The sequence below is a fragment of the Cyanistes caeruleus genome, unplaced genomic scaffold (genome assembly GCF_971803275.1).
Source record: "Cyanistes caeruleus unplaced genomic scaffold, bCyaCae1.hap1.1 HAP1_SCAFFOLD_102, whole genome shotgun sequence".
Taxonomy (NCBI): Eukaryota; Metazoa; Chordata; class Aves; order Passeriformes; family Paridae; genus Cyanistes; species Cyanistes caeruleus.
This window is the reverse complement of record NW_028255904.1, coordinates 603390-622487: the sequence shown is the minus strand read 5'-3', so window position 1 is coordinate 622487 and position 19098 is coordinate 603390. Positions and strand designations below refer to the sequence as shown.

At 48.9% G+C, this 19098-nt stretch overlaps 1 protein-coding gene across 1 annotated transcript; it reads left to right on the top strand.

Moving 5' to 3' along the window:
* Positions 1-3491: 3491 nt before the first annotated feature.
* LOC147646305 (serine/threonine-protein kinase PAK 3-like) lies at positions 3492-16159 on the top strand. The gene is made up of 14 exons (XM_086873636.1): positions 3492-3741; positions 5418-5455; positions 5898-6029; positions 7167-7511; positions 7958-8047; positions 8447-8621; positions 10096-10159; positions 10856-10904; positions 11283-11395; positions 11988-12105; positions 12529-12628; positions 13093-13289; positions 14639-14776; positions 15893-16159. Exons 1-14 carry the CDS (start codon positions 3663-3665, stop codon positions 16010-16012), a joined length of 1758 nt encoding a protein of 585 aa, XP_086729762.1. The 5' UTR covers positions 3492-3662; the 3' UTR covers positions 16013-16159.
* The last annotated feature ends 2939 nt before the right edge of the window (positions 16160-19098 follow it).

Sequence of the window (19098 nt, the reverse complement as noted above, 5' to 3'; positions counted from 1 at the left end):
TAATGTGGTGGGTTTAGTGCTGGCTGAAATCTCCAGGGCACTTACTCATTTCTCACTGTGAGATATGGATTAGGAGAAGGGAAAACCAGGCTTAAAAGTTAGAAGGAATAAAGAAACTTTATTAACAGGACTATAAGAAATAAGAAACCAGAATAAAACCTCCAGAAACCTTTTCTCTCCCCAACCAACTTTTTCCTTTCTCAACTGACAGTGTAGGGACAAAACTTGGGATGTTAATGCAGTACCAACGATAGTCTTTTCATCAGTATCTGTAGGGAGAGGAGTTTTCTCTTGTTATTCCATGGAGAGTTGTCCACAAGAAAAGACTTTTCTTGTGCTTTTTCCTTTCCATGAATAGCAGCCACCCAGGGCAAAACTCTGCCATCATGCCTTCCTCCCATTTCCACACCACTCTGAGGTGTGTTCACGGGCCATGAACTCAAGGGGTATTATTTTAAAGATTCAAGAGTTACTCTCTTCATCTGTCTTGGTGATCATCTCTGGGGAAAGAAGTTTTCTTCTTCTCTCCCTGGGGACAAAGGATCTTCATCAGCTCTCATCTCTCTCTCTCTGTTCACGCATCTCATGGGATCACAGATACTCCACCACCTGCTTGGCTTCATCACTGGATACCTTTGCTCAGATTTACACTTTGAATCCTTCATTCTCCCCAATACTCTTTCATTAATGAAAGGAGTTATTTTTCAGAATGTTATTGTCCATCTCCATGGCCCTAGCAAAAGACTATTTCAGCTCATTAAAGCATCTCCTCATTCTCCTTCCACCTGAGGCTTGACTCTTCCTCGTACTGACCTTGATGTTTGATGTTGTCTTTTACGTGTCGATCGCTCCCACTTTGCGCTCTCTGGAGAGGGGATGAAGTCTGCAGGTCTCATCTGTGTAGTGAAAGGGTTAAATGTGGCCCAAGGTGTGGCAGGCATTCCTGGTGTGGGATTTCAGCTCAGCAGCCCCTGGAAGGCAGGGGACGGTTTCCAGCTTGGAGCCGTCTGTGCAGGCCATGGCGGGGATGGGCGAGATGTCAGCAGCCGTGGCCCGGCCCAGCTTAGGGCCGGGGTCCCCCTGGGGAGGGCTTCAGCCACCCCACTGGAATGGGACTGGGAGGGCTTCCTGGGAGGGGCCACAGCAGAGCCCGGCCTGGCCTGGGGCCGGGGGAAGTCCCGCAGTCTCCATCCCCCCAGCCCAGAGCCACTGGGCTCCAGCCCAGCCCCTCCAGGCCACACAGGCCGCGGGGAGCGGGGCCAGCCACACCACAGCTCCAATACCTTTCCAGGCTGCAAACAAAAAGAGACAACTTCCCCAGCTGGAGCTTTTAAAAGGTGCTATTCACAAAGGTGATCTCACTTTTCAGTGCTGCAAAATGCTGTCAGTTCTCAGAACTGGCCAGCTCTTGGCCTGATCTCAAGCAGAGAGAAACTCCCAGCAGCCGCTCTCAGAGAAATCACTTCTGTGGGTGTTTTCTGCTTTTATCTCTAAAATGCCAAACCACCACAGCTGGCCTGCTGGGAAGGGGTTCGGTGCCCCCTCCCCACCCCTCAGAGGGCAGAAAGAAAGAGAGCTTCCCACGTTTCTTTCCTCTCTTAAATCTGTTGTCATCAAAGTGTTTCCAGCTTTTCTAATTGGCTTAGCAATGGGCCTGTTCTCAGAGCCAGCCAGTGATTGGTTTTGCCAGGCATGGAGAAAGCTTTTAGCAGCTCCTTTTAGCAGAAATAGCATTTCCATGGCTGGCTTCTTCCCTCCTCACCAAAATTTAACCCATGCAAAACCAACAAAACTGGCCACTGGTGGTCCTGGGGCAGAGGAACCTGCAGGCTTGGAGAAAACTTGAAGAACTTGTGTGGAGCCATTCAAAAATGTAACGTGGCTTCATATCTAGACACACAGCTAAAACCCAGCTATTTCTCTATTCTTTTTCTTTTCAGCTGAGAAAGGAAGTCACAGGTGATGGGGTCTCTATTCCACATCTCTTGGGTCCCTGCCTCATAGCTCCCAATTTGGATGAAAGTTACCCATTTGGTCCCTCTGGCTTCCTCCTCCCACCATCTCCTACATCTTCCCCCATTCTTCTGTGACTTTCTTCTTCTCTTTCCTTATGACCATTGCAGCCTCATCTCTGTGGCTCACAAATGTGCCCAGGGGGCTCCAGGGGTGAGGCACAGGCCCACATGCTTCTTTGAGATGCCCCAGCAGTGCTGCAGCAGGCTGATGGCTGTGCAGTTCCTTTGGCACAGGAACAGGCATTCCTGGGTTTAGTCAGAAGCATCAGTGGCCAAAATCCCAATTTCCTTTGGTTTAGTCCCATCTCAGAGCTCAGTTGTGGGGCAGGATGTGGGTGCTTGGGGCACTGCAGCGCATGAACGATGCACGGTCCCCAGGGGTGGTATATCTGGAAACATTTATTACAAGTGTACATCACTTTTGTGCTGTTTTTCCTATTGGGTTAGAATAGTGTGAGCCTGGATAGCCAATAGTATAAATGTTCAGATGGCTGCTAAGGAATAATAGTCATGATCAATTCCATATTAGCAACATCAGTTTTATTTCCCTAGGACAAGTGCTTGTATAACAATTTCTTCTGCAAACTACTCTGCTTCTGCTACTTGTTACATTTTAGAAACTCTGTTCCATCCATCCTGCCTTGACTGAGGAGCAACCTTTGTTCTCTTAGGACAAGTTCTCTTTGTTTTCTCTCTCCACAGAGCAGTCTTGGAGTTACTCTTGGATCTCTTGAACAACAGGGTTTGGCCCATTGTCAGGCTGTAAATAATGAGCGGTGGGACCACTGGTGCTGTTAAGTTGATTTATTGCTGGAATGCATCAGAAAAGGTCTCAGTCTGAAGGCATGAGATTTTGGAGGGGTAACAAGTGGGCCATAGCTCAAAGGTAGTCACGAGTTTCTTTGTTACACAGCAATATATCACATTTTGGCCCAATGGACAGCTGACATGGAGTTTATTATTACTTAATCACCTTTCACCTTTGCCAAGTTCTGCTGCACTGTGTCTGCTTTTCACCCAATACACTGCTAGCTCACCTACACACATGTGCTTCTTAGGATAATATTTAGATTCATAGCTTACTCTATAAAATCACACAATTACAGTTGAAATCTCTCCACCATCTCACTCAATGCAGTTTCTTATTTACTTATGGCATATTCTTACTTGCAGCTATAGGAACATAAGCTTATGATTTCTCGACTCAACGTCTGTGAACCTTTAGCATTGCATGAACCCAAGCTCCTTCCAAGGCTGTAAATGAAACCCTTCAGTATCTGTGGAAGTTTCTGTCTTTCCATTTCCCACAGCCCAGCAAAGGATTTGTGACCCTTTGTGACAGAGGAGAAGCTCCCAGGCAATTTTGTGTTTGCTGTAGGGAAGGTAGGGTTGCTCTGCATCAATTCCCAGAGCAGCGCAGAGCATTGGCTTTGTGATGTCAGGGCATGGATGCCACCTTGTCGTGGTGACATCCCAAGGTTGCCTTGGTGCACGGAAGGCCTCAGGGTCAGAGCAGCTCTTGGGCTTGCTCAGTGCAGGAGCATCCTCCTGCTTGAGGCGTTTGTCAGTGGGCAGCTGCACACTGACAGGAGCCTTGTTTGTTTTTGTGGTGGAGCAGAGTGTGCAAACTGGCACAGCAGTGCTACAATGATGGAGCAGCTCGCTGTTGCCGTTTGCACCATTTATGTCATCGGCTACTCCGGCTATTACCTCACCAACCTGGCACGTAAGTAGAGGTTTTCCCTGGCTGGAACCTGAGCTGGCTTTTGTAGGTCTCCCTGCTCTTTCTTAGTGACCGGGTTGCTATTGAAACACAAAGACCATGAGGATGCCCCTGGTTTGGTAAAGCTCCTGTCAACACCTTCAGCAAAACACGGGGTGTCTGTAGCCAGGGGGCTGCGGGCAGCATTTGCAGGGCTTCTGTTCCCTCCACGGGAGAGCCTGTGGCAGCAGAGTCTGGCATTTCCTCACTTTGCTGGCTCAATCTCTTGGGGTGACTTTACTTTTAAGATAGCTCTGAGAGCTGGGGAAGTTGAAACTGCTGGAGGCTGATGGGAGTTTTTTCTCCTGACTAATTCCTGGCCATGGGTGAGAATTGGCAGCGGTTTTAACTATTGAGAAGTGAGATCAACCTGTGAACACCACCTGAAGATGTGAGGCCGGGAATTTCTTGCTCTCTTTGGTTTCTGGCTTCTGACGAGGTCACAGGGCTCTGTCTCGGCCTCCTCCCCCGCTCCAGGCCGGACAAGGCTGCAGAGGGCGGGGTGGGGGGAGAAACGGAGCCGGCCGGCCTGACTTGGTTTGCAGTTTCTGCCACTGAACTGCAGTTTCTGAAACTGAAACCTGACACCATCAACATCTGCAGCTTTAGCAAGATTTTAACTCTTTTACTACCTGCATGAGACTTGCAGATTAATCCTTTTTTTCCAGAGAGAGAGAGAGGGAGTGATCAACCATCAACCCATCAAAGAGAGTGAAGAAACAAATTAAATTTAGAGGGGGAAGAGAAAGAAGGAGATGCTTTAATAAGCTGAAATATTTTTCTGTTAAAGCTATGGAGATGGACAGTAGTGTTCTGAAAAAATCTCCTTTAATTCATGACAGAGTATATTGGGAGGAATGGAGAGTTTCCAAGTGTGGATTTTGAGCAAATGATGAAGTAGTTGTGACACTGTGAGATGCTGGAACAGAGGGGGAGAAGTAATAGTTGAAGATTTGTGTCTTTTAAGAAGCAAAAAAGAAAACTTCTGTTTCCAGGGGGGCTCAGAAAAACAGATAAAGAGAACTTTTGCCTTTGAATAACTCATTCATAAAAATGACATCCCTGGACTCATGACCCATAACACACCTCAGAGTGATGGGAAATGGGAGGAGACAACTGATGGCAGATTTCTGGGCAGCTGGCATCAGAGAAATAGAAAGCTATGAAGAAAGATAGTTTTCATGTGAAAAACTCCATAGATAGCAGAAGAAGACTTTTGTTTCTCTACAAAGACTGATGAAAAGACTCCAGCAGGAATTGGGACTGTTGTAAACACCAAAGTTCCAAAGTTTTTTGTCTCTATGTTGTCATGTGAACAAGAGAATGGTTGGGTAGTGGGGGAGAAAAGGGTTGTTCTGGAAGTTTTATTCTGGTTTCTTATTCTTGTAGTTTTTGTCAATAAACTTTCTTTATTCCATTTAAGTTTTAAGCCTGTTTTGCTCTTGTTCTAATCCATATCTCACAGCCAGAAATAAGTAAGTTTCCTAGTGATTTTTTAGTTGCTGCTTTAAACAACACCAGTCAAGCAGGACACCTTTGAAAATGCAGACTGGGAGATCTTCTCAGATGCTGTTCTAAATAGGCCACGGTTCTCTCCAGTTTTCTCAAAGAATTTGGTTCATTTTCCTTGCCCACTGCAGGTCATCTGAGCCGTGTGTTCAGAGGTGCCGATCCTGAGGTGAGTCAGAAAGGAACATTTGATGCTCCTGGTGTTTCAGAATTGTGCAGGGAACTGTGAGCTTGGCCTGTGGCAGTAGAGTGCAGAGGGCCAGCTGGGTGGGCTGAAAGAAGATCCATTTCCATGTTTACAACAGCAATAGCAAAGGCATTGTTGGCTATTTCCTAATTTTCCATTGCAGAGCTTTAAAAGAACTCAAAGCTCAGATTTGCAGAGAGAACGTTGCTTGCTGATAGTAGCCAGGGTGAACTCTCTAATTCAGAGCTATTTGCAGCCTGGCTGAATTAACCCATTTTAATTTAGTTGGAGAGACTTAGAATCCCATTGCTATCAAAGCTGATGATTTGTGCTTGGTAGAGCTGGTTGTAGAAATCGAGCTGAAGAGAAATAAGGTTCTAAATGATAGGAGCTGCCTGTCCCTAACTCCACCATCTGTCCACAGAGCCCAGAAGCAAGAGCAGACTCTGCTGTGGCTCCCTCTGCTCCTGGAGAAGAGGCCAAAGAGGAGCAAAATGAGCAAAAGGAGCACGAGCCTCCAGCTGTGGTCACAGCCCAGCCTGACCATGCCCAGACAGTAAGTGCCAGTGCTGGGTGCTGCTGTCTTTAGTGCAAGGCAGAGCTGCAAGTTTCTGAGCAGCCAGCACTTGCTGTTGCTGGCTGAGGGTGCTGAGTGCTGGAGTCCTGCCAGCACCCAGCCATTCCCCCATCCCGTGGCAGCTGGAAATTGGGCTTTGAGCCGTCGTGCTGAGGCCCCAAAGCGCTGCTGCCTGCGGGTGAGCAGCTGGCTGCTTGGCTCAGGGAAGCTCTGTCTCTTGGCTTCTGCCAAGCCATGGCCAAGGGCTCACACGGCATTGCTGGGGCTCACAGGGCTTGCTTTGTTTGCTGTCCCTTTTTGGAAACCTCAGGATGACCTGGAGAAGTGTTCTGCAGTTTTCTGGAGTAATTCTTCACTTCTGCAGAGTCTTTTAGGCCACCTGTCTTTTGGCTTTTGATAAGCTGCAAGGAGATGATTGTGTTGTCCATGAAGCTGTGGCCGGCCATTCTTGTCCTGTGTGGCCAAAGAAACAAACTGTGTAGTTCTGAACCCTTCTTCTGAGGCAAAATCCACAAGTGGCAAGTTTCTCTTGATACGTTTTGTGGTGAAGTCTGCAGCTTTGGAAACTGCATTGGAGCCTAGTGTGGGGGCAAAGCTGCAAGTCCTTGAGTGCTGTCTTGTGTTGCTAAGAACCCCTTTAGAGATGGTTGTTTTTTCTCCTCAGAGCTGTTTTCCTCCTCCTGCCTCTTCTGTCCTGACACTCCCTGTTTAACCTATAAATTTCTGCCTGTCCTAGTGAGGTGAGACAATTCCATGGTTTAGGTGGTTTTTGGTGACTTTGGTCATACATTCATTACATGACCCATGGCTTCCTTCATTGGCATCCCTAGGGGTGTGTCAATTAATTTGTTGGTGGGGCCTTTTGAGGATCTCTGTCACTGCCACTCAGAATTCTCAGCTGACAAAAGAGGGAGGAGAAATACCTTGGTCCTCTTCCATATCCTGAGGTGGCCATAGAGGCTCTCTGACCTGCAGCAGAGGATCCAATTGCACACATCCTTGTCTCCTGACTGAGCAGGATTTCTAACAAGAGTGTGGATGTCAGAAGGGCAGGAGTGGCAGGGCAGGCCTGAAAAGGGCAGCTCCCAGGCACTTGCTCTCCATTTGTGTGTACAGAACATCGAGGCAGAGCCCCAGGCAGAGCTGCCCGAAGCTCTGATGGCCATCATGGCAGTGAAGAGGAGGCCTGAGGAAGAAAGGAGAAACATCGAGGAGGAGATGAATCTCCACTGGCAGAGAGGAAATCAACGAAACCAGGTGAGTGAAAGTGAGGCAGACACTCCACTCATGGAAATTCCTCTCTGTCGTTCTTCACAGGCCTCCGAGGAGGAGCTTCTGGCAGAGCTGCAGGAAGCTGAGGCTAGGATCAGGGCAAGAGAGAACAGGCTGGAGGAAGAAAGGAGAATCATCCAAGAGAAATTAGATCTCCTCGCTCAGCAGCAAGAGGCTCTAGAAAATCGAGTGAGTGAAAGAGCGATAGGCACAGCAGTCACTGCAGTCTGGTGCTTTCTGCCCTTCTTGCCTTTCCTCTGCAGAGCAGCAGGGGGCTGGGCTGATGCCTCTCAGTGCCATCCTGCTGTAGTGTCTATCCCAGCTGCTTGGAAGGACATTTCCTGCTGTGCTCAATCTCAGCTGCTGCCCTGGACAGTGGCACCAGTCATTTGCCCCTTTTGCCAGCACTCATCTCAAGGGATTCCTGCTGGCCTGCTCCTGCTCTCCTTGTTTCTTCAGGGCTTTTTGCAAGTGAACACAGTCCCCCAGACAGATTTGGAATACAAGCTGCAAGCTGTCTGTATCCCTTGGTGAATCTGCTGCTGTCCTGCTCTTTCCCTTTGCTCACAGTCAATGAGCCTTGGCACACAGGGACAAGCTGTGGTCTCTGACTGCTTTGTTCTCTTTGACTTGAGGTGGACGTGTTGATATCTCACCTGGCAGCCTGCGAAGGCTTCCAGCAAATGCCTGCTGATGAAGAGCCCCAAGGTCGGCGGGAGGCACAGGTATTGTCCCAAGCACAAGTGCTGCAGGCTGAGCACCTTCTGAAGATGGTGCAGGAAAAGAGGACTGAGGGGGAGGAGCTCCAACATTAGAACAAGGAGCTGCAAATGTGTCTGCAGCCCTTGGAGGGGGAAAGGGATCCGTGGGAGGAAGTGCAATGGTCGTTGTTGCAGTCATCCTTCAGAAAATGCAGGAAAATGGCATATGAAACTGGCCATCAACTTGATTAAAACCAACCTTGGGTTTTGACCATTTGGTTCCAGAAGTGGGCATCCAAAAAATCCAGTTGATGAGCTTTGCATGTGGCTAACAGCAACTTCCTAAGGGCTTGCATTTGAAAAGGGAACTTGGGGTAATCTCTGCCAGCCAGCTTTCTGACACAAACTCCTTTCTTCTCGCAGATCTACACAGGCTCTTCCATTCAATCTGCTGCAGCAGCAGCAGCAGCAGCAGCATCTAAAGGAGCCTTTGTTGCCCAAGCTGAGCAGTGGAGCCGGGGCAGTTTGTCCATGTCCAGCAGTGACACATCTGCTGCTCAGCTCCAGGAGAGCCTGGGAGACTTCGTGGAGCAACTGAGTACGTCTGGTGTATTTCTTGTCTGAGGGACAGTGTATTGTGTGCACGTGCCAGCAGAGCTGTAGCAAATGATCCTCCTCACTTTGGTGTCCCAGAGACATTTAGGACTCCCCACAGGAACTGCTGTGCTCTGAGGCAGCGAGAGAGCGCTCTGGCTGTTCCTGCTGCCTCTGAGGGCAGCTTGGACTGGCTCGGCTTTGCCTGGCATTCCCTTGCCACTAAAGGCAGAAGCAGGAATTGTTCTTGGATCAGCAGGAGGCTGTGGCCTAGCAAATGATCTATGCAAGTTCTGTGTGCTAGTGGCCAAACTGAACAGAGTATTTAATTCCTAAATTCTCCTTAGACTCCCGACTTCCCACCTGTTGTCAGCACCAAAAGACTTCACAGAAACTGATTTGGGATTTTGTCTTTTTGTTGTGGTTCTGTTTTCTGTGTGGTGTTTTTTATAGATTTTTGTTTTGGTTTTGGTGGTTTTTTGGTAGTTTTTTTTTTCTCCATCCTGAAAGAGCTGTTCTGCCCCATGTGTCTTACTGGTGTCATTTTTAGGACTGTTTTTATTGCCTCTACTACATCTACAAGGTTTTTATGAGAATGCTGTATTTTTGTCAGTGAGGACTCCTTTGAAAGAACATCAGGTGACAGCAGAAACAGAGAGCAAGAGATGTTTTCATTGGGCCCACAATGAAGAAACAGATACTTGTATAACAATCTGTAATTAATATCCTAGTTTTATTTTTATAAAGATGTGTCCAAGAGACACATCCACATGGTGTGATCAGATAAAACAGCACTGCAGGCATTTCTCAGGAGCGAGCCTGCAGCCCCTGTGCTGTGTATTCCTCAGATCCATGGCACTTTTTCATCCCTGATTCCCAGCCATTCCCATGACTCTTAGAATCCTACCTATTGGCCCAAGCCCTGCTCAGATCAGTCTCTGGGAAAACACATCAAGCCCTCTGTGATTTTGCAGCACAACCCATTTAATCTGCTTCTTGCCCATAACAGCTGCCAGTGCTGTGCTCTCAGAAAAGACCTGGTGGGGCTGAGAAAAGATCCCAGCTGATTTGGTGTCTACCTTCACCTGCTGGGACACAAAAGGGCCTTGATCTGCACCTGGCTGTGTCTGATCTCCAAGGCAATGCTGGTGTGTCCTGAACGGGGGCCACAGCTTGACAGGGGCTCAGGCTGGCTGTGTCTTCTTGCTATTGCTTGTCAGTGCTCATGCTTGGCCTTTGCCAGCCTTGTGCTGTGCCCTGCTGTGCTCTCTGCGCTTCATTTCCTTCCAAGGACTGGACAAAATCAGTCTCTCTGCTGCCCATTTGTACTGCACAACTGCCTGTCTTGTTGCTGCTGTGCTTGCTGCCCAGCTGACCACAGAGGGTTCAGAGCCCCAGACAGCGGGGCTGCCTTTGGCATCTCCTGCAAGTTCGGATCTCTGCCTGAAAGTCAGCATCTTGCATTTTGTTTCCCTCAGGGAGGATGGTGAACAAGGAAAATCCCATCACAAAATACATTGAACTGGAAAGTCTTGGCAGCGGGTGAGTCCAACCACAGTCACTTCTACACAGCCATGGGCCAGGGGTTTCACTGGTGGAATATCCATCAAGTGGGAAGTCAGACAAGTTGTCCACATGTTTAGACAGCGGGCTTAGTCTGCCCCATGTCTCAGTACTGGCCAGAATTTGTCAAGTGTGCTCAGAAGGCATTGTCAAAGACATCTCCATGCTGCCAAGGTCTTGCCTGCAGCAAGGAACAGAACCTGGTAAATCTGCTTGTCTCTCAAGTGTGGGACAGCTCAGGATTCATTTCCTTCGCATTTTTGGATGTCTCCAAATCATCTGGCCACACTAATGAAAGGAGAAGAATCTTGCTTGCCTGAAAGCACAACCTACCCCCAATGAGAGCTGTCAGATAACAGTTCTCAGGAACATTTCTCTCCAAGAGTTTGCTAAAGGAAATACTCCGTGCTCAGGATTAGAATTGCACAGTTTAGAAGCTGATAGCCGAGATGAAGGAATAAGCTGCCTTTTGGAGCTGAGGCACTAAAGCCCAAGGCTTCAGGAACAGGCCCAGTGCCCAGGCACTTGAGGGGAAAATGCATCATCTGCCTTCTGGCAGACCCCTCCTGCAACCTGCAGCTTTTAGGCATTTACAGCAGAGCTCTCCTGTCTGGACTGGCTTCCACTGCAAGATCTAAATGGCTTCTCCTTTCTTTGCTGCTGTTTTGTTTCTAGGGGTTTTGGAGAGGTTTCCAGAGCACTTGACATTGCAACAGGAGGAGAGGTAAATGTCAACAGCCCCTGCAGCCTCTGCTGCTCTCCAGGCCTTTCCCCACTGCTGACAGCTGTGGCTGGAGCTTTGAGGAGAGCTGTGCTGAAAAGGCACAAGAAGCACAGACTGGAGCCAGCCTGCAAATTGCACTTGGAACAGGCTTTGTGGACAAGGCAAATCGCCAGTGGCCACATGTCCTGTAACTGGCCCCCAAGGGAGCAGAGAAATGGGCTGTTGGAATGTCACTCCCTAATTACTCTGGTGATGAGGTCTAATCACAAGGCACTTTGGCTCGGCTTGGCTGTGCCATTCCAAAATCACTTGCTCCATGTGTGTTGTGGTCTCATGCTACCCATTTTCTCAAATTACTCCTTTTCAATGTCATTTGAGGTGGCCATAAAGAAAATAAATGTGCAAGGAGTGAGTAGGAAGATACTAACCATGAATGAAATCAGGATCATGGAGAGTAATAGGAGTCCCAGGATCGTGAATTACTTAGCCAGGTGAGTGGTCACGGTCCTATCCCTTGAATGTTTCTTTACATACTACAAGCATGAGAGCTTAAAAACCCACTTTGGTCAGTGGCAGGAAATAGAGTTGTTAATGATTATTTCTCTACTTATCTCCAATGGATGGGAAGAGACTGCATTTTGTCTGCATGAATCCACCCTGGCAAATGCAGACTGAAAATTCTTCAAAACCCTGCATCAGCCCTATCTTAAGAATTCAATACCTTCTAAGTTCATTGCCTCCACAGTTCTTTGGGCTTGAGTTTTTCAAGTTTCTTAAATGCTGATGAACCATCCAAGAGAGGATTGCCCTTGCATTGTTGCCCCTCTTTTCCATTGCTGTGCATGCCGGGAAGACTAGGTGCTTATTTCCAGAAATGCCATGCGTGACAGGTTTTTTATCTGGGCTCTTCCTAAACTGCCTTTCTCCTTGAGACAGCACAGACTGCAAACACTGCACAGCCTAGAGGCAATGTCTATGCCTTTTCTTCTGCCCTTGTCTCCAAGGGACCCAGAAACAAGACTCAAGCAAAAAACCAACCTAGCCGTGCATGTTCACCTGCATGGCCTTGTTTCCTTTTTTCAGCTACCTTGTGCATGAGGAACTCTGGCTGGTGATGGAGTACATGGACGGAGGCACTCTGAGAGATCTCATCGATGAGATTCAAATGTCTGAAGGAGAGATTGCAGCTGTCAGTCGGGAGGTCAGGGATCCCATCTGTGCTTCCAAGGCCTTGAGCTGCATTGTCTGGGAAACAGGGGCTCAGAATGGGAGTGATTTCATGGGCCAAGCTTGGTTTCTGTGCTGCTGCTCGGCTATGGGCAAGCAAGAGCATCTCAAGGGAACTGTCTGCCAGTGCCCCTACACTCACTGGACTCACTTCCTGTACTCTTATCCCCTGCTCTTGTATTCTAGCTCTGTCTCTTGCATTGGCATTTGCAGTTCTCCACTGAGAAAGGTGCTGCTCTGCTACTGTGGGAGCAGCAGGCTCTTGCTCTCAATGGCGCTGTGTTCTGCCATTCCTCCCCATTCCCCTGCAAAGGGAACCTTCCACAGCTGTTTCCTTGCTTGTGCGATGAACTCACAGCACTACTTTTTGCCCCCCTGCTTCTCTTTTCTCTCTCAGTGCCTGCAAGGACTGGATTTTCTTCACTCCAACCACGTGATCCATCGAGATGTCAAGAGCAACAACATCCTTCTCAGAACCGACGGCTCTGTCAAGCTGGGTCAGTGTATTCTTGCTCAGCTTCAGCCTTCCAGGAATGGGGGGTGTGGGGCTGCTTTCAGTGACTGCCAGCTCCCCAAAAATGCTGCTGCTGGCAGTGCAGGGGTCCCCCCTGCTGTGGGCTGAAGGCACAGTTGCAGGGTGCACACAGCTATGACAAGGAACCACAAGCAGCCAAGAGTGCTATTGCTCTGTGTGTGTCTGTGTGTGTTCCTTCCAGAGGGAGGGAGCTGCAATCTAAACCTTCAGGGGAACAAAAGGCACTGCTGGAGGAAGTGTAAGAAATGGGGGGATGCTTGAAGTAGCCAATTCATATTTCCTTGGCTAAAGCCCTAAGGAAACAGAGCAGGGAGTGTTGTCCAGGAAATTCAACTGCACATTCTCAAACTTCTACCGGGGAATTCTTTGCCTTGGCTTCCTAATTGACAGTATTAAAATTAAAAGAGTATTTTGCTTTCTCCTCAGCTGATTTTGGCCTTTCTGCTCAGCTCACCCCTGAGCAAAATCAGCGGTGCTCGGTGACCGGGACTCCTTGGTGGATGGCACCTGAAGTGGTGAAGCGTCAACCATATGGCCCCAAAGTGGATGTGTGGTCTTTTGGAATTGTGGCAATTGAAATGGCCGAACAAAAAACTCCTTATGACAGTTTCACTGCTCAATCGGTAAGGAGCAAATACTCTCTGATCCCGCTGTCTTTCTCACCTGTCCCGTGTTCTCTGCTCACTGCACAAAATCCCATGGCCATCTGCGGAAGTACTTCCACCAAGGCCCCTTCTACAAATGGCCCTGCAGCACATCAGCATCTGCTGGAGCTTTGGTTGCAGCACTGGGGGAACTCAAGCCTTACCTCGCCCAAACCATCTCCATTCTCAGGCAGCATTTTGCTTTGCCTTACAAGTCGTTCCAGCTCTTTTGGCTGTGTAGATGGCCCCAAGAATAGGAAACAAGCATCTCAGAGCTGGTGTTATCTTTCCAGAAATGAAGCAAAGAAACTCAAAGCAAACCAAGTTTCTAAAACAGTGCTTTTGAGAGAAGAAGTGCAGCCCCATTCTTCTCACAGGGAAACTTGTCTGAAACCTGGAGATGAGGCTGTAAAGCCAGAGTCTCTTCTGCTTCTTGTGCAGTGCTGCTGAGACACTCAGTGACCACCTTCTTTCATAACCCAAGCCACTTTCTCCATATCACCAAGCTGGAGCCTGGTGACGGGGAGAGCCTGCCAAAACCTCCTGTTTGTTTCCTGGCACTTTCTGGGATGGGCACAGCGTTAATGCACTGACTTGAGAATCCAACGAGCACAGGGTTACCACAGGGATGACACTTCTGATTTCACCATGAATATTTTCCTTTTGCCACATAAGGGAACCTGAAATTTTCAGAGTGCTGAGAGACAGAGCTGCAGGTGGCTCCTGTGTGCCCAAACAGGCATTTTCAACCCAATACATTTGTGGAGGCATCTTTATGTGTCTGTGTTGAAAATGAGATTCCAAATGTTTGTTTCCTTCCCTGAGGAACACCTGCTGCATTTCCTTTCTTTTCTTCCAATTACCATCATTTTCAAGAACAAGACAATAAGCTGGATGAGTTTTGTTTTATGGCAGCTGTGCTTAAGGGACCAACAAGCACTGCAGAGATTCTTTTCTTATAAGAATCCTTGGAAATAGTACAGTTAGTTAGAATAGCAAAATCCCTCTTCCAAAAAGGCTGCCAAGCTGCTGGGAATCCTCCGAGAAGGAAACATGTATTTGCTGATGTAGTTGCCACTAACTAGATCAGGCAATGAAATCAGCGGCCAAGGCAAGATCTGCTGGATGTTAGCAAAGCTGTGGCTTTGGGGCTTGGGTTTTTTCATGATACAGGAAAGTTGTCATCCAAATGCTACAGGAAAGTCATCTCTGCCTCTCTGCCAGGGCAAAAACTGCCACTGCAGAGTGGAGCTTAAACAATGGGCTCTGGGAGAGCAGTTCCAGATGGGAAAGAAGCAGGTGGAGCCTTGTGTTTCCTTTTTCTCCAGGCTAAATTCCACATAGCCACAGAAGGGAGCCCACAGCTGCGGCAGCCCGAGCAATTCTCGCCTTTGCTGCGTGACTTCCTGAGCTGCTGCCTGCAGAAAGGCGAGGCGCAGCGCTGGTCTGCCAAGGAGCTGCTGCAGGTAAAATGCCAAAAGGGCTGCAGGTGAAACAGTGTCCCAGGGATGGGCTCCTCCTCCACTGAAATCCAAGGCATCAGATGAGCCCCCATCCTCCTCACTTCCAACCTTGGTGCTGTTCAGCTGACAGTGGGGAGCAATCCTAGACTGGGCTGGGCTGGCAGGGAGTGCTGGGTTTTAGCGCTGGCTAAAATCACCAGGGCACTTACTCATTTCTTGCTGGGAGCTATGGATTAGGAGAAGGGCAAAACAGGCTTCAAACTTCAAAGGAATAACAAATTTTATTAGCAGGCCCACAAGAATAAGAAAGGTCTCATCTGTGCAGTGAAAGGGTTCAATCTCACCCAGGTGATGGCAGTCACGGTGTTGGATTTCAGGCTGTGCTGGGCCCCTCTCTCTGCCCGGGAGCCGCTGGGAGGGGAGGCTCGGCCTGGAGCCGTCGCTGCACGCCGGGGAGAGGGTTTAGTGTGGGCAAGATGTCAGCAGCCGTGGCCTGGCCCAGCCTGGGGCCGGGGTCCCGCAGCCTCCATCCCCCGCCCGGGAGCCGCTGGGCTCTGGCCCGGCCTCCCCCAGGAGCACAGGCCGTGGGCGAGCAGGGCCGGCCTCACCAGAGCTCCGTTACCTTCGGGCTCCGGAAGCAAAGAGGGCCAGTGCCCGGGCTGGTGGTTTTCAAAATGTGCATCATCACAGAGGCGCATCTCATTTCTAAATGGTGCAAAATGTTGTCAGTTCTCAGAACTAGCCAGCCATTGGCCTGTCTCAGGCACAGAGGAAGCTCCCAGCAGCTTCTCTCAAAGAAATCACTTCCGTGCGGGGTTTCTTACTTCTTTCCCTAAATGTCAATTCATCTCAAACTAACTCACAGGGACATGGAAAGGTCATCTAGTCTGTGTCCTGCAATGAGCAGGGACATCTTTCAAGAGATCAGGATACTCACACCTCAGATATTTCCAGGGGTGGGCCACCTACCAGCTCTTGGGGCAACCTGTGCCACTCTTGCCCCATGCCCCTGACCTACTCTGACTCAATCCCCTTTCCATTTCAAAAGTATTCCCCTGCCTTTGAAGCTCTTAGCTTGGAAAATCATGCTTTCTTGTTGTTTTATTTTCCTTTCTGCAGCATCAATTTATAACATCGGCCATGCCTGGGTCCAGCTTGGCACCTCTCATCGTTGCCGTGAAGAAGTGGAAGGAGGAGGCAGGAATGCAACAATCAATTTATAAACTGTCTTCTCCATGAAAAACTTAGAGTAGGATTATAGAGTAGGACTGCAGAGTAGGATTGTAGAATAGGATTATAGAGTAGGATTGTAGTGCAGGATGGTAGTGTAGGTTTGTAGTGTAGGATTGTAGAGTAGGATTTTAAATAAAATTTCTAAAATCTCAACTCCTTTGGAACATTTCTCTCCTTCTGACCCTGTGAGAAAGCTCAACATTTCCTCCTGAATTGTCAGTTTTTTCTTAGAGGTGGAAAGTGACATTGATGGCTTCTTTGGTACAGTTTGTAAGGGGGGAAGGCTCCTCTTCATTCATCCTCTCCAGACCACACTGCCTTTGGAATATGGCCAACTGGCCAAGTTTTGCCCAGCTCTGGCATTTCTATTTGAGGCAGAAACAGCAATGGCATTTGCAGGAAAAACCAAAGGAGGAGCGGTGCAACGCAAACATCCTGTGCAGATGCAGGCTGTGCAGATGTGACTCGAGACTATTTGGGCTCCTGCCACTTGGATTTGTATCCCTAAGAGAAATCTCTTTGGCTGGAGGAGAGTCTGGCTGAAGAGAGAAAGCAGAAAGAGCAGTGAGGGTGCTGTGCAAGGTCTCCTGTGGTGCAGAGCTGTCAGCGCCTGTGAGGTGAGAGCGGGCCCGGCCTTGGCCAGGCTGGAGCCCCAGCAGAGCCCTGACAGAGCCCAGAGAAGCCTGAGCCTCGGCACAGGCAGGCTGGAAGGAGGCCCTTGGAGCTGCAAGAGGCAGCAGCCTGGCCCTGGCTGCCTCTTGCTGGCACCAGGCAAATCCTCCGCTCTCAGAGCCAAGCTGGCAGCTGGCTGCTCCTGAGGGGAAGCGGCGCCGTGCTGGGCACAGCACACACTGGTGCCATGGGCTGTCTGGAGTCTGCACAGGACGAGAGAAAGGCAAAGAGCAGCCCAGGGCTGCTGCCCTGCCTGACCATTGCTGCTCTTCTGCCGCCTGCCCTGGAACTCCTGGCAATGGTCAGCAGTGTGTGCAGCACTCTGGGCACAGGGGGAGGGAGCCGGGCTGCTCCGCAGGCTCCAGCACAGGGCAGTGTCCTTCAGGCACGGCATTTCTGCCAGGGGAACCGAGGCCAGCGTGAGGCAGTGACAGCAAGTCAGGGCACATCTGCACGAGCCAGTGCCTCACACAGCTCTGGGACCAAGCGCCTGCAATCCTGGAGCTCTGCACTGAGCCACAGCAAAGGTGTGAAATGCAGAGGGCTTTGCAGAAATATTCAGGGGCACCAGGCCAGCCTGCTTGGTGCTCTCTGGGGCACAGCAAGCACTGTGCAATGCAGCTCGGAGCTGCTGGCAGAGAGGGACTATGGGCATGTGCCTGAGGCTTGTTCTTGAGTAGTGATTTGGGAGGGAGCAGAAGGGTCTCAGTAGGCAATTTGTGTTTTCTTCATGAATTGCTGAATGAAAGACACAATGTGGCCTCACGCAGCAAGAGAACTTGCAGAACTTACTGACTATAAGTTTGTGCTGAATTCCCAGAAAAGGGAAGTGTTGAAGTGTAACAAACAGGGCTTTTGAATTCAGGTAGCTCCTGAGCCTTCATCCAAAACAACCACCAGGAGGCTGACAACTATCTCGTGCAGAGCCCTGCTGCAAGGGCTTCCATAATCACGGCATTAGAAAATATGAAGCTTAGGAAAATAGAATGTGCCCATCAAGTTAAAAAAGTTTAAAAGCTTGTCCTGTGCAAAGAATGGACAAGTGAGTTTGTGGTGGAGCTTTCCTCCTCACTCCTGGCATTGAATAAACAAATCCCTGCTCTGTAGGCCCTACACTATGGAGTACTGTTTTCTTGATTACGTTTTGCTCATCGTAATCACACTATGCTTTTCATTTTCTTCTTAGAACCTTCTAAGCATGAAGTGAGTAAGACAGTGAGTTGTGTATTGATAGGGCCAAAGAAATATTTCCAAATGCCATCCCGGGAAAGGAAAGGACGTGAAACAGCGCTGGGGAAGAGCGTCCCTCGCACAGCCCTCAGAGCTGCCACCATGCACAAGATGGCGGCCGGGGCTGAGGCTGTGCCACCATGCACAAGATGGCGGCCGGGGCTGAGGCTGTGCCACCGTGCACAAGATGGCGGCCGGGGCTGAGGCTGTGCCACCATGCACAAGATGCCGGCCGGGGCTGAGGCTGTGCCTCTCAGAGCGCTCTGCAGCCTCTGCCAGCCCAGCCCCAGCCCCGGAGCAGCGCAGGGCGGGCAGAGCCCCCTTCCAGCCGTCTGCTTCAATGGACATTGACAGACACCCGGGCCACGCACACAGGCTGACACCTTTGCTCTGTGCACACAAACACGTACCACACACTTGGGAACCTCGGCTGGCAGCATTTTCAGGTGAAAATACAAAGAAACTCTAAGGTTTGAATGTTTTCAAATAGAATATTTCATTTGCCAATAAAAGGATCAAAAGCAGAAAGGGCCATCCCAGCCTGTTTCTTCCATGCAGGAATAGTGTCACAGTGACTGTGAGCTGATGAAGACGGAGATGGGATTTAATCCAAAGCAGATTGTGCACTGGGTGCTCACCTGTGATATGTATCCCTCACAGTACCTATTTATTTGGAACACTAGGAAGATTATGAGGCTGGGCAAGATATTAACCCTTTCAATACAGGGATGAGACCTACAAACCTTGTTCATCTCTCCAGGGACAGAAAAGGACAAAATAATAACACACAAAAAAAAACATAAAAACATCAAAGTCAGTAAAAAAAAAGGCCAAACCTCAGATAGAAAAGAAATGAAAAAATGGAAATTGAAACTAAAATAATCATTTAGTAAGGCCATAGGGATAATCATTGATAGACTAAAATATCTCATTTAATTCATGAAAAAAGTATAAAATAAAGTATTAAAACTATAAATCTAAACAAAAGCATCCATTAATGAAACAAATGTTAAAATAACTGTAATCCCATTAAAAGCTTGAACAGAAAATAAATAAAAACAATAACATGCCCATTGCACCCAGGGAGAGAAGTAGAAAACTTCTGTTTCCAGAGATGATCAGAAAAACAAATGAAGAAAACATCTGCCTTCAAACAACTCATCCTTAAAATAACACCCCATGAATTCATA

Bases quoted from the DNA above. Each gene is read 5' to 3' on its own strand.
- LOC147646305 (XM_086873636.1), top strand. From the start codon at position 3,663: ATGATGGAGCAGCTCGCTGTTGCCGTTTGCACCATTTATGTCATCGGC. The intron at 6,030-7,166 runs GTAAGTGCCAGT...TTGTGTGTACAG, and splicing joins AGCCTGACCATGCCCAGACA to AACATCGAGGCAGAGCCCCA. The intron at 10,905-11,282 runs GTAAATGTCAAC...ATGTCATTTGAG, and splicing joins ACATTGCAACAGGAGGAGAG to GTGGCCATAAAGAAAATAAA.